The sequence below is a fragment of the Quercus lobata genome, chromosome 5, assembly GCF_001633185.2.
Source record: "Quercus lobata isolate SW786 chromosome 5, ValleyOak3.0 Primary Assembly, whole genome shotgun sequence".
NCBI lineage: Eukaryota > Viridiplantae > Streptophyta > Magnoliopsida > Fagales > Fagaceae > Quercus > Quercus lobata.
In genome coordinates this window covers 40,098,267-40,111,664 of record NC_044908.1, presented here as the reverse complement: position 1 = coordinate 40,111,664, position 13,398 = coordinate 40,098,267, and the positions used below count along the sequence as shown (strand labels likewise).

The 13,398-nt window shown below is 35.2% G+C and overlaps 1 protein-coding gene and 1 long non-coding RNA gene across 5 annotated transcripts; both read left to right on the top strand.

The window, feature by feature from the left end:
• Positions 1-4,201: 4,201 nt before the first annotated feature.
• LOC115991675 (E3 ubiquitin-protein ligase RMA1H1-like) lies at positions 4,202-6,963 on the top strand. 3 transcript variants are annotated; one of them, XM_031115510.1, is made up of 2 exons: positions 4,202-4,288; positions 6,083-6,963. In XM_031115510.1, the coding sequence occupies exon 2, from the start codon at positions 6,110-6,112 to the stop codon at positions 6,836-6,838; it is 729 nt and encodes a 242-aa protein (XP_030971370.1). In that variant the 5' UTR covers positions 4,202-4,288; positions 6,083-6,109; the 3' UTR covers positions 6,839-6,963. The 3 variants fall into 3 exon arrangements, with proteins under 3 accessions (XP_030971370.1, XP_030971371.1, XP_030971369.1); XM_031115511.1 differs by lacking the exon at positions 4,202-4,288 and adding an exon at positions 4,296-4,449; XM_031115509.1 differs by lacking the exon at positions 4,202-4,288 and adding an exon at positions 4,472-4,714.
• A 3,517-nt stretch (positions 6,964-10,480) lies between these two features.
• On the top strand, positions 10,481-12,982 carry LOC115992897. Of its 2 annotated transcripts, XR_004092716.1 has the most exons (4): positions 10,481-10,636; positions 10,731-11,572; positions 11,650-12,292; positions 12,373-12,982. It is a non-coding gene; the product is annotated as an uncharacterized LOC115992897 (long non-coding RNA). The 2 variants fall into 2 exon arrangements; XR_004092715.1 differs by lacking the exon at positions 10,481-10,636 and having other exon boundaries at positions 10,684-11,572.
• The last annotated feature ends 416 nt before the right edge of the window (positions 12,983-13,398 follow it).

Sequence of the window (13,398 nt, the reverse complement as noted above, 5' to 3'; positions counted from 1 at the left end):
CAACCCAACCGATCCACCCACTAATCAACAGATCCACCGTTTCAAACCCACCGATCAACCGATCCAAACTCACCATCAACCGATCCCAGCCCACCGATCCAAGCCCAGCTCACCAATCCACACTGATCCAACCTCCAAAATCCAAAACCTAGTACCGGTGCAAGCTTTGAACAAGAGTGATGTAAGAGAGGCCGTGTGAAGCTTCAGCGATGGAGATGGGTGAGAGGCTTGGTGAAGCTTCGGCAATGGAGGATGGTGTGTGATGTTGATGTTGATGTTGGGAGAAGGATGGTGTTTGGGTTTGAAGAGAGGAGAGAGTAGATGGAGAAACAGAGAATGAAGAGAGAGAAGAGAACAGAAACAATGAGAAAGATGAGAGAGAAATTTCAAGGGAAAAAGGCATCATAAAATATTAATTTTTTTTTACAATATTGCTACAGTGCAATTCTACATTTAGAATTGCACTGTAGCAGTATTGCAAAAAATTTTGCAATACTTGAGTTTAGAGTTTTCTGATACAGAGCATTTTGGGGCTACAAATGCCAAATTCTCCTTACATTTGGCATTTTCATTCCTCAATGCTAATGCTCAACAAATGCAAAAGAGTGGATTTAGGTTCTCGTGAGCCAACATCGTAAGCATCATGGGGGTCAGGGATTTCCCATAATTGCCTTTTAATTTTTGTAGGTAGGCTACTCACCCATGCTTCATGCTACACTTCTTAGGTGGAGAGATTCTCCTAGTTCTTCTTTCTTGCGAGCTAGGTTCATCGACATTTGCAAGACAGTGGTTCATTCATCTAGATTTTCCCGAACTAAAAGTAGGCTACATCTAGCTATCAAAAGAGAGGTGAAGTGTATGTTCCTGAACAACTTTAAATGGAAAAACACCAAGGGGAAAATAGGGATATACTCCTTTTTTTGTGATTGCCAAAATTGTACAACCAAATTTTTTGTTTCAGGCATAACTATGTAAAAAAAATGCACAATGATACATGTCATTTTATGTCAAAATAATACCATTAAAGAAAAATAAAAATATATATTGCTTAAAATAGTAAAAGGAATGCTAAATGCACAAAAAATTTATAATGTTTTTTTTTTTAAATGGAAAAAATAAAAAATTATGATTGGAACTGTGGGGCCCGGCCCAGAAATAATGGGCTATTCCAAATTCAGGCCCGTCCGAGGAGCGTCCTGTCCGAAGAGAAACCACGTATGAAGCATTACTCAATCCCAATAAACGCCAAGGAAACCTGTCCGAGGAGTAACTCCTCCTCGGACATCACGAAGCCCAGACGAGGAACTCTCCCCAGCCACTTCAGTTCATCCTCCCAACATATAAAATGAATAAAATCCAAAATATCTCATGGAGAGCTACCGCCACATTAATTGCGCCCCAACCACCCTCTTGGCCGCATTAATGAGGAAATGACCCCTGAACAGTACCGCCTTGGCCTCTGCAACTCACATGGGGAGAGATGAAGGCGTCTGATGGGACAGCCACTCAAGTAGGTGCTTAGATGGTCAACAAGTGTAGGGTTGAGATGAGAGAAGGGAACTATATAATGTAGTGGAGTCCCTCAGAGAAGGGGACGAAAAATTCTGTATGAGGAACTAAAGAAATAAACTTATACGTGAGAGATCCATTTTGGTGTTTTTATTTTCTGCAACAATGCTGTCCATATATCAGACCGAATAGACTCACTGAGACCAAGTTCTTTGACCCATCCTCTACAAATATTTATTGTGGGTTGCGCTTTAGGCCAGGGCCTGATCAATCGAATTTGGGCCAGGAAAATCGTGCAACTACAGGAACAATATCATTTTTGTATGAACACATTGCTAAACATTTACTACCATTTTTACTCTCTAGGATACACTCAAACAATCATGAAAAAATATTAAAATTTTTTTATTAGATTTTATTTGAAGGACAACATTTAAGTATAATACTTAAGGTGCCTTAGAATAGGTTCTCCAAATTAAACCAAACACTTGGTTATATTGACCAATTAAGTACAAACACTATTATGAATTCTAATTAGTTCAACTAGTAAAGACATTTAAGATTCAAAATTCACCTACACCAAAATCAATTGGTGTTTTCACCTAATGATAAAAAATATTCATAATGGAGTGAACGTCATAAGTTAAAATTTTATCTTATTTATTTTTTTTAAAAAAGGAACAAACACTGCTATCGTGTATTGACCAATTAAATACAAAAATGTTTATCAAACCAATTTGTGTCCCCAATAATAAAGAGTAATTATCAAGGAGTGGATCTCATAGCTTGAAATTTTATTTTATCTATTAAAAAATAAATAAAATAAAAGTACAAACACCATTATCATGTATTGACCAATTAAGTACAAAAAAATATTGTTTTTTCTAAAAAAAAAAGTACAAAAAATATTGTCATTTTCAAGGGTACTTAAATTCAATGCAATTATATATTTAACTTTAATCAGAGAATTTAATATATTGCAATTTTCAAGTTTGCAAAGCATTGGTATTAGCTTACCAACACTTTTCTTCCTATTATAGGATAAAAACCTACTTTTCTTATTTTAGCTAACTGCAATTCATTTTCACCCATATTAGATTCTCTATTCCAAAACATATTTTATTTAAATATTATTTCTTCATTTATTTTTTAATTATAATTTCTCTTATTTTTCAAAACACCAACTTTTATTTATCACAATTACCAAGATATAATAAATAATAAACAAATGAAATAGGAAATGAACAATGCTTCCTAGATATAAAGAGGAAGTGAGGAATTGTAGCAAAACCCTAAAATAGTGAAAACATAGGTAAGTTAATTTGAGGTATTTTTCTTTTTGGATTTTCTATCCTATTTTGCTTCATTACCTTATTGTAGGGAATCGTCTACCAATGGTCTCTAGTGTACCTAAACTTTTCCATAATTGATTTAGAAATAAAATAAAATAATTTTTATTTGAATTGGAAAAAAATAAAATTTAGTTTATATATTTTGGCTCTATTTTCAATTTGGTGTTCAAAATTTTATATCTTTTACTTTAGTTTTTATATATTTTAATTTGTTAATGCTTTGGTCGTTGTTGTCATATCACTTACTCTATTTTTAAACTAGAAAACCTTTTTTTTAAGTGAGATATTAACAATAGAAACTAAAATGACAACAAATTTAAAAATACATGAACTAAAATAAAAGATATAAAATTATTGAGAAACAAATTGTAAATACCAAAAAAAAAAAAAAAAATTGAATACTTTTTATTAAATTAAAGTAAAATAAAATAGTGAAGATTTGTGAATTTTTTTTTAGAGAGTTTAAACTTATGACACTCATGATAACTCTTTTATTATTAGACACCAATCAGTTTTTGGTGTAGGCAGGGATTGAACTCTAGATCTCTTATACAACTATTAGAGACTTTACCAATTGAACTGATTGGAAGTTGGAACCCACAAGATTTGTGAATGTCAATTAACTCAACTAGTAAAGGTTTAATGTTTAAATAAGAAATCTGGTGATCAATTCTCGCCTATATCAAAAACTGCTTGATATTTTAGTCTAATAGTAAAGACCACAATTATTAACTAGCCTTATCACACGCGCGAGTCTTTTTTTTTTTTTTTTTTTGTTAGTGGTACTATTTTGTAGAAAAAAAAATTGTGTTTTTTTTTTTATTTTATCTGTATATAATTTTTATTTTGAAAATCTAATTTATAAGTGAATAAATCAATTTGAAAATTAATAGAAAAACGGTCCTATTTTTTAGGCAGTGTTTTAGTGGGAATTAGAGTTGCATTTTTACTGAAGTGTCCTTTAGTTTTATCTCTATTTAAACATAGGAGTATAAGGGGAATTTTTGAACTAAAAAATGAGAAATCCAAACAGGAAAAACCTCTTAAATAATAGTATAGATGAAAATCTAATTTATAAGTAAATAAATCAATTTGAAAATTAATAGGAAAGTAGTTCTATTTTTTAAGCCGTATTTTAGTGGGAATTAAAGTTGCATTTTTTGTCTTAATTTTATTTGATTAGTGAAATTTCAGTTAAATGAAAAGTCGGTCGAGGGCACGTTGTAACGCACGCGAGGGCGCCGCGTCAGAGAAAGGAAAAAAAGAAAAAGCAGGAGAGAGAGAGAGGGGGCACACTTATGTTTAGTTGTTACAGAGTTACATCATCATCCCGGTCCCATCTATCATCTATCTATCTATATAAACCAAGCGAAATACGCGCTTAGCCATTCTCATCCAAAACCAAAGCGCCTTTTATCTCTCTCACGGTATTCATTCTTTCCTCTCTCTCTCTCTCTCTCTCTCTCTCTCACGCTCCTAATAAGTGCTTTCTGAATGAGAGAATACCATTTTTGATGCTCTCTCTCTCCGTCACAGATCCAAACTCTTATCCTTATCACTTTATTTCTGTCTTACCCTTTTTTTTTTGGTACGTGTTTTTTTTTTTTTGTTGTTGTTTAATCTACTTGTATTGTATTTGACCTCTCCTAAAAAGAAAAAGAAAAGAAAGGAAAAACGGTTTACGAGTTTGTTTTCTATTTTCGGGTTCTAGAAGGTTCTTGATTCCACGGGAATAGATCTAGCGAATTGAAATGTATTTAAGCTTTGTTGGTGTCTCTGTAAGAAAACGGGGGAATATTTCTTTATGATTTCCTTCCGCTTCTTTTTGGTTTTCTCGAGAACCAAACGGAGAGGTAACGCTTATAAGATTTATTTAGTTTTTTTTTGAGTGAAAAATGTGAGAAAATCGGACATTCATGTGAGTTTGAGATCGCCTAACGTCAAGAACCGAATGACTTTTGAAAAACGCATGCTGGGTTTGAATTTATTTACAATTTTACTCTGTTTTGGGGCTGGGTTATGTTGTGTTATGTTATGTATGTCTAGTTTAGTTTTTGTCTACATTTCAATGTTATTTGGGGTGGTTGTGGTTGGTGAGCTCACTTTTGAATTTTGGCTTGTTTAGTGGTTTTGCTTTCGATTTTGTTGCTTTTTTTTTTTCTCGTTGTTGTTGGAATGTTTTTAATTGGAGCTGAGATTGGCAGTGGCTTAATGATGTTTTCATGTTTTGCTGATATTCCTGTTCTAAATACATCACACTAACTTGGGAATACATGGGTTCTAGAAATAACATTTGATTGTTTTATGTTATTTTATTTCTTTCTGGGCTCACCCTTTTGGTGTTTATTACCTAAAGGATTCTTGTTGTTTGTTTTGTTGCATAGCAGAGTTTTTATTCAGATGATCTTTTAACCTTAAATTAAGAACTGGACCTGGAATTCAGCTATGTGATTAATAGTTTAGAAATAAGATCAATTAGTAAGCTAAAAAATTGAGTTTCTCAAAGAACTTATCAACTGTTTTGGAAGGTATCTTGTGTTCCCCTAAGATTATGAGCTGCTCCTTTAACATCTGATGGGTTCAGTTCTTGGAAGCTTTGCTTTGTTATATTTAATTAGTACAATAATTTGCTATAGTTTGTTTATATTTCTCATGTAAATCTGATATGGAAGAATGGAAAGTAGGGGTTGGTCTCGGAGAGAAATAGTTGGAAATGGCATTTTTAATGCCATACCATAGTTAAGGCCAAAAAGTAAAGAAATTCATGAGAAACCACCAGTGTCATGTATCAGAGTAAGGCCAAAAATAAATAAAGTTTATGAAACCAGTGGCTTGTATAATTTTTAACTTTTCATTATTGTTGTTTTGTTTCCATTATTAGCGTGTTGGCTTCTTTGAAGCTTCTTGCTCCAACCATTCGTTTGATAGAGACAGCTTTGGCTCCTTTAGTTTGGTGGGGCCTTTTCCGTTTGGTGCATTTTGTTTGGATCTAAGTTCTAGACAAGCATCTCCATAAGGAGATGCTCATCTAGTAGACCCTGATTAGTCTATTGAAGATATTTATATTTAGGATTTTTTTTGTTGTTGTTATTGTTTGCGTGCTTTCTCTTTACAAATAGTTTAGTTTCTTATTCTTATTGGTCTCAATGTTGATGTCTAAATACCATCAGATTTGGGAATTCTGAGTACTAACTGATTTCAATCATCTTTGTCTGTCACAGAATAAAAGTAGTGCTGATTACAGATCCATGGCATTTGAGCACTACTTTGCTCAGGAATGGAAATCAATCCAAGGTGTATCAAGAGACTCGGAAAATTCCAATGGTTGCTTTGATTGCAACATCTGCTTAGACTTAGCACACGAACCAGTGGTCACACACTGTGGCCACCTCTACTGCTGGCCCTGCATCTACAAATGGCTCTATGTCCAGAGTGCTTCTCTTGCTTCTGATGAGCACCCACAGTGCCCAGTTTGTAAGGCTGACATATCTCACACCACCATGGTGCCCCTCTATGGCCGTGGACAATCCCTAAACGAACCTGAAGTAGAAGCCGAAGTAAAGGCACCCCGTAGGGGTATGGACATACCGCCTAGACCAGCTGCGTGTGGTAACCAAGCTTTCATATCGACCGCCAATAGCAGCGGTCAGCAGCTTCCATATCGCAATCCTTATCAAAATCAACAGCACAATCCTCATCCATACGTCAATCACGAGGAGGATTCTACATCTAATTGGCATAATCTTGGTGGGACTCTCAGAGGTTTGCACCATCCCATGGTTGGAATGTTTGGGGAGATGGTTAATGCAAGGGTGTTTGGGAGCTCGGCGGGGTTATATGGATATCCAAACTCATATCACTTGGCTGGGACTAGTAGCCCTAGGTTGAGAAGGCAAGAGATGCAAGCAGACAAGTCGCTTAACAGGATTTCAATTTTCCTGTTTTGTTGTTTTCTTCTTTGCCTTATAGTCTTCTGAATGCAGTTTTAGATTACTCTCCCCCGGTGTTTTGTACAGTTTGTAAAGAGTATGGAGTTAAAAAAGGCTTATGATAATGGATAGAATATTAATATAAGTAAACATTTGAGATTTGCTTCAATCAACTTTTACAGTCTTCTTTTACAACCATCTCTTTATCTAATTTAACACTTGCACCTAGCCTTAGTTACATAGATATCTGTTAGGCTAAAAATAAAAAAATAAACATTGTTTACATGTGTGAGCATGTGAGTCAGTTTTCCACTAAAGGGTGACTTGAGGGGCTGGATCTTGATCAATGTAAACCATGGCCCAAATAAGCAAAACTTGCAAGACCTGTAATAACAAGAGAATATCAGAGTTAAGGAGGAGTGCAGTAACTGTTTTGTCTACTATAAATAAAGATCAAAGGAACCAGAAATGACAACAAAAATCTGATAAACTTGATTTACATTCTCAGTTAATGGGAAGATAACTTCATGTTTATAAGTGCGTTTGTCTCACATGAATTATCTAATTATAGTTTTTGTAATTTAACTTAGGAGTTTGTGTGATTTGAATCTTTCTTATTTGTATGAACTTGAATTAAAATATCTACATATTGTAATTACATTGCTTGTTCCCTTATTTTTCTTAGTTGAATATTTTGTAGTTTTGAAGTCCTATTAGTTTAGGCAGTGGCAGAGCCCATCAATTTGGTGCGAAATCTTGTCTTGCAAGTAGTTCTTTCCAAGAAAGTTTGTATTCTCACAAACAATATCCCAACTAGTTTTCATCATTCAGACCCTTCTCTGAGGCTCATGTTAGTCCTCGAAATTTTATTTTATTAGAAAGAGACCGATATAGTTGGATGGTTTTTCTTCCACCACAAAACAGAGTGTCGGCCATCTTGCGTGCCTCTAACAGAGACATCAATCTCGGAAATCTCCATTAATGCCTAAAGGACTTCACCACGGTATGACGATGTTAACGTAATCTGAGGACAACTAAGTTAACCGTAACTAAAATTTAGAATTTAAATAAAGAAAATCGAGGCTATAGTAATTCGATCAAAATGAAATCAAGACATTACATATTCAAAGGAATAAAAATTTGAGGCTACATTAAATTAAGTAAAGGCTAAGTTGAATAAACCCAACAATAACATTGGAAGACCAAACAACAAGAAGTGAATAAATTATTCAATAAAAAACCTATTATAAAAAAAAAAAAAATTTGTATCTCGTTCGACCTATTCAATTAAAATAATCTCTTTTCTCAAAAAAAAAAAAAAAAACTCTAATTTCATTTTTCTTTAAAAAATAGTACCCAAAAAAAAATTGTGATGGTAAGTTCTCATTGATAGTGATGACAGTTATACTATTTTTGGTTTTGTAGTCACAACAATAGTTTTGCTTTCTTTCACGACTCGACTTTAGTCACTATCTTAAAAAAATTTCCTACAATGGCCACTGTCATCATACATACACGCACTATCATTTATTCATATGAATTGAAATCATGATTTCAATTAAAATTGAGAAATTATGTTTTAGAACATAATTTTAACAATAAATATATATATAAAGTGTATAATAAGATTTTCCGTAATTATACGCGTCTAGTGGGCAAAATCCGGTGGCCTTTTTCTTTTTGCATGGATCCTTGATTTTGTTTACTAGTTATTTAACCAATTACCTCGCGCGAGTCCCGCCTTACGTATACTCTAGGAAGCTTATCCAACCCAACACCAACACGGCTATTTAATTGACTTTTATTCGAAGAAAAAGAATACCGTAGCTTTTGATTACCAAAAAAAGAAAAAGAAAAAAAAAAAGAATACCGTAGCTTTTGCTAAGGTAGCCGGTAGGGTAGGATCTGATGCTTACAATTATATTAAATAGAAGTTTATGTGGTCCTAAGTGTGGTCCTAAGGTGGTCCTAAGATACTTAGGACCACATAAACTTCTATATATATATATTTTTTTGAGAATCACGTAAAGTTCTATTTAATATAATTGTAAGCCTCAAATACTACCCTACCGGCTACTTTAGCAAAAGCTACGGTATTCTTTTTTTATTATTTTATTATTTATTTTTTTAATGAAAAATAACACAAAGAACAAAAGTAGGCCTAACTATTTTAAAGGCAGCCGGACCACACCTAGAAAATACCTATTCTATTATGGGGGAATGTGACTTGGTGGTATACGTAACGATGGAGCTAAGATTTGAATTTAGGAGGCAAAATATATAAGTAAATGCACATGGGCATACATCCAAAAAATAACATTAATATGTTTGCTATACTATAGTTTTCTATTAGGGGTTTATTTACACATGAATAATTTTTTTAATTAAAAATTCCATTTACAATTCTCATAAAAGATTTTAGTAGTTGAATACTCAAGTGCAAATCATATAAATATCAGAATATGATATTTTAGTGAACAAATTGTAATACTTTAAGAACAAAATTGTGAACTTATAAACACTTGAAAATTCAAAGTTTAACATGAAAACAATATTAAGCTCCAGAATTTATTATATAATTATCTTTACATTTTATTGCTTATGCTAATAAAAGAAGAATAAATTATTACATTAGAAATTGATTTTTCTTTTATCATTTTTATCACTTCAAAGGCAATAATAATATTCTTTTTCAATCTTTTCAATTAAAACTTGTGCTTCTTTAATTTTTTAATTTTTTATGTTTGCCTTTTCTGATGAGACTCAAAATCGTCAATAGGTCTATCGGCCAAACTCGCAGTCTTTAGTGAAAGGTGAAGAGTAGTGAACCTACAAAAATGGGAATACCTTTAGAAAGAACCGGTGTGGTGCTGGCCTAAGACTCAACGAAAGTTTAGTCATAAACTCATAATGATCTCTATGAACTTTCAAGAAGGAGTTTCCAAATAGTAGTTTTTTGCATACCTTGAGATTGGAGTGTCTCGGTGTTTATATAAGGGTCTGTGGATGACCACCTTAGCTGAATTGTAGGGACATGGGGTTATCTCTTAGCTAACTTGTAGGAGATGGGAGTTATCCCTTAATTGATTTGTAGGAGATGGGAGTTATCCCTTTGCTGGTGGTTGTGTGAATATAGGAGAGTCTTAGGTGATGCAAGCATTGTAATGTAGGCTCAATGTGCGCATCTTTTCTCGTCCGTCCTTGTGGGTGATGGTTGCATATGAAGGTCAGGCTCGCGAATGCTTACTCGTAAGCTTTTGTGATTGATGTGCAACTTGTTGGAGTAGTTGTGATAACTTGCATTAGTTACATCTAGTCTTCCATTTTTGATAGGTAGGTAATTTTGGGAAGAGTAATCCATTCAGGAAGAGTAACCCGTTTAGGAAGAGTATCTCTTTTGGGAAGACAAGTTCATTTGGGAAGACCAACTCATTTGGGAAGACTAGCTATGGAGTTAGTTAAAATGTTCCTCATTAGCTACCCCCCATTCTGTGGTTGTCCCTTTTTTTGGACGAGCCATAGAATTATTTGTTTTTGTTATGCACTCTTTATTTATTTATTTTTTAATGATGACACGTGGTGGTCCATGATTGGCCAATAGTCATGTTGTTTGGTATTCCCAAAATTTTTTCCTATAAATAGGCGAATTTCCCCTTCAGTCCTCATTCATTTTCCAAATTTTCTCTTAAGCCATCTTCAGAGCTCTCTAGTCATCCGCTTTTCTTCTCGTTTGGACGTTTCTCTTCCGAGTCGTCCGCTTTGTACTCGTCTGGATTTTTCTACCTTAAGCCCAAGTCATCAGCTTTGACTAGTGCTTTTCGTTCGAATTGCATTCAGACTTTGTTGGTAAGTCACTTCAACCTTTCTTTATTACCTTTGATATACAGGGCCCATAAAATCAGATGCATAGAGTGGACTTAACATTATTTCGTCATTGTAGGTGTAAGATTAAGTGAGTCCGGGTCCTCTAGTAGTCCCTCATCGTCCAAACATAGAAAACTGGACGACAAAGGGTTGCCTCCAAGTGTTAGCACAGATTTGCTTGACGACGTTCTATCTTTAGAGTCGTCACATATTGGCCTGTCTAAAGATGAGTCAAGGGAGGACTTGTTTGATGCTGAGTCTTCCGAGTCCAGTTCAAAATTTGGGTCGTCAGGCTTTACTTCAGTGAGTGGAGATGATAATTCTTCTTTGTCTGAGGGCCCTGATTGTCACTTTATCTTGCTTGATGATTGGGAGGTGAACAAGCATTGTTCTTCCCTTTCTGCTAAGAGGTTACTTAAGATACAGTTTGAATCTCAAATCCCCCATAATGTTCCTACTAGGTTAGCCAAGGTTAGAGAGAAGTGTTACTCCCATGATGGCGAAGGTGTTGGATTTTATGAGGCTTCTTTTGTAAGTGGGTTAAGACTTTCACTTAATCACCTCACTAGGAGGTTATTAAGGAGGTTAGGCATAGCTATACCTCACTAGCACCTGATTCTTGGCGTGATTTTATGGGGGCTCAGATAATATAGGGGATCATGAGTGAGGGTCAAGAGACCCTTTCCTTGAATGAGTTTCTATACTGTTATAAACCTGTTTGAGTCCCTAAAGTGAAGGGTATGTATTACTTCAAGTGTTGGAAGGAATAGTGTAAGTTAGTTATTGAGATTCCATCCTCCAATATGGATTGGAAGGAAATTTTTTTCTTCGTTAGTGGTACTAACTGGGTATGTAGCCTTGAGGAAGTTAGTATTGTAAAACCAATGGACTATACTTAGGGAGTATTGCCAAAGTCTGGTGAGTCGTCTGGCTAGCTTCTCTTATCCGCTTTTCTTTTTAGAATGTTATCTAACTTGTTTACTGTTGCTTCTCAGCTCAAATTTTATAGATGATGTCTGCAAATTAGTTAGCTAGAGTGGAAAGGGCTATAAGCTTCTTTGCTGTTGAGCGCAACTGAAGAGTCTTGGTCACAGTAGATAATATTCACAAATATTGTTCTAGACCCATCCCCTTTGTAGCTGCTCGTAACTATGAAAGAATCTTTCACAAATGTAAGTATTTCTTACTTCACTCATCTGTTTCTTGTTAACTGCCTTGGCTGCCGAGTACTTTGCAGAGATGGAGGCAGGTGCCGCTAAAAAGAATAAGAAAGTCCAGAAGGTAGTTGCCCTTGCTGCAATTGTGATTAGAGAGGGGGAGCTTCAAATTCCCAGGCCTGGGGAGAAGAGGAAGTTCTCTGTGGACACTTCTCCATAAACTTTTGGGACCATCACTCTTCCGAAGAAAACTCCTAATCGTCCTTCTTCAGCTCTTAGTCTTCTGGCTCTTACTCATCGTCCGAGAGTACCTGGCAAGGGAAAGGGACCTCTCACTCCTCCCAAGCCTCCTTTGCTCTCTCATGATGCTTTTTATGCAGTGAAGCAAGCCTTGTCTATCATCAAGGAGGAGGACATAGAAGATTGTGACGAGTATGCTCTTGCTTCTATTGGGGAGTCTGGGTTACACGACCTCATCAAGGTATTATTTTCCTTTTATCTTTTTCACTTGTTTCTCTACTATTCGTCTTTTTCCTAATCAACTCCTTGTTTATCTTTTAGGCAATGGTAAGGATGAAAACCCTTGAGTTAAGGTGTGGAGACTATGAGAATCAAGTGGTTAACCCCTGGAAGCATTTGAAGAAGAACAACAAGGTCATCAAAGAGTTGTAGGAATTTGTTTCCCCACTAATAGGGAAGCTTGCTACACTGGAGGCCAAGGAGAAGGAGCTTGAGGAGTGATGCGCTTCTCAGGCAAACCTCTTCATTTCTATAAGGGAGGAGAAAGTACACCTCTCCAAGGAGCTAGGAAAGCTTTAAGGGGAGCTGAGTAATGCTAAAATGAGGGTTGTTGCTAAGTATTCCACTTCACAGGAGTACCTTAACGATTTGGGCATCTAGTATGTGCGGGGGTTTGAACACTTCCGTGTTTAGGCTTCAGCAGCCTTTAAAGACTTAGACTTTTCCAAGATCGAAATTAATACTGAGGAAGGCTCTACTGCAACCGCAATGAGTGATGGTGGTGAACAAGATGTGGATAGCGTTACTAACAAGGGAACTAAGGGAGATGACCAAATTGGGCATTAGACTTAGTTTATTTTCCCTGTATTTTCATTCACGTACATTCATTCTTAATATTTTTATTTTAGATGATGGGTCCTTTTTCTTTTTATTTTTTTCTTTTATTTATTTTTTATTTATTTTTTTTCTAGACACATATAATCTTTTATCGAATGTATGGATTTTTGTGAACTCTTTAATTCATCTCCTTTTACACTTGTTGGGTTTCACCACTCATTAGGTTTTTGAGACTTGAGGCTTTACTTGCCCTTTTGTAGTCGTCCTAATCGAGGTAGAATAGCTTGGCTTGTTCGTGTTTAAATGTAGGAGTAGCTTAACCCCTACTTGTCTACTTTAGGGCGCCCTCATGCTACTCGTCGAGTCTTATGGGACTTAGGAGTAGTTTAGTTTTCTACTTGTCCACTTTTAGGGTACCTTTATGCTACTCGTCGAGTTTTAGGGAACTTTGGAGTAGTTAAGTTTTGTACTAGTCCGCTTTTAGGGTACCTTTATGTTACTCATCGAGTT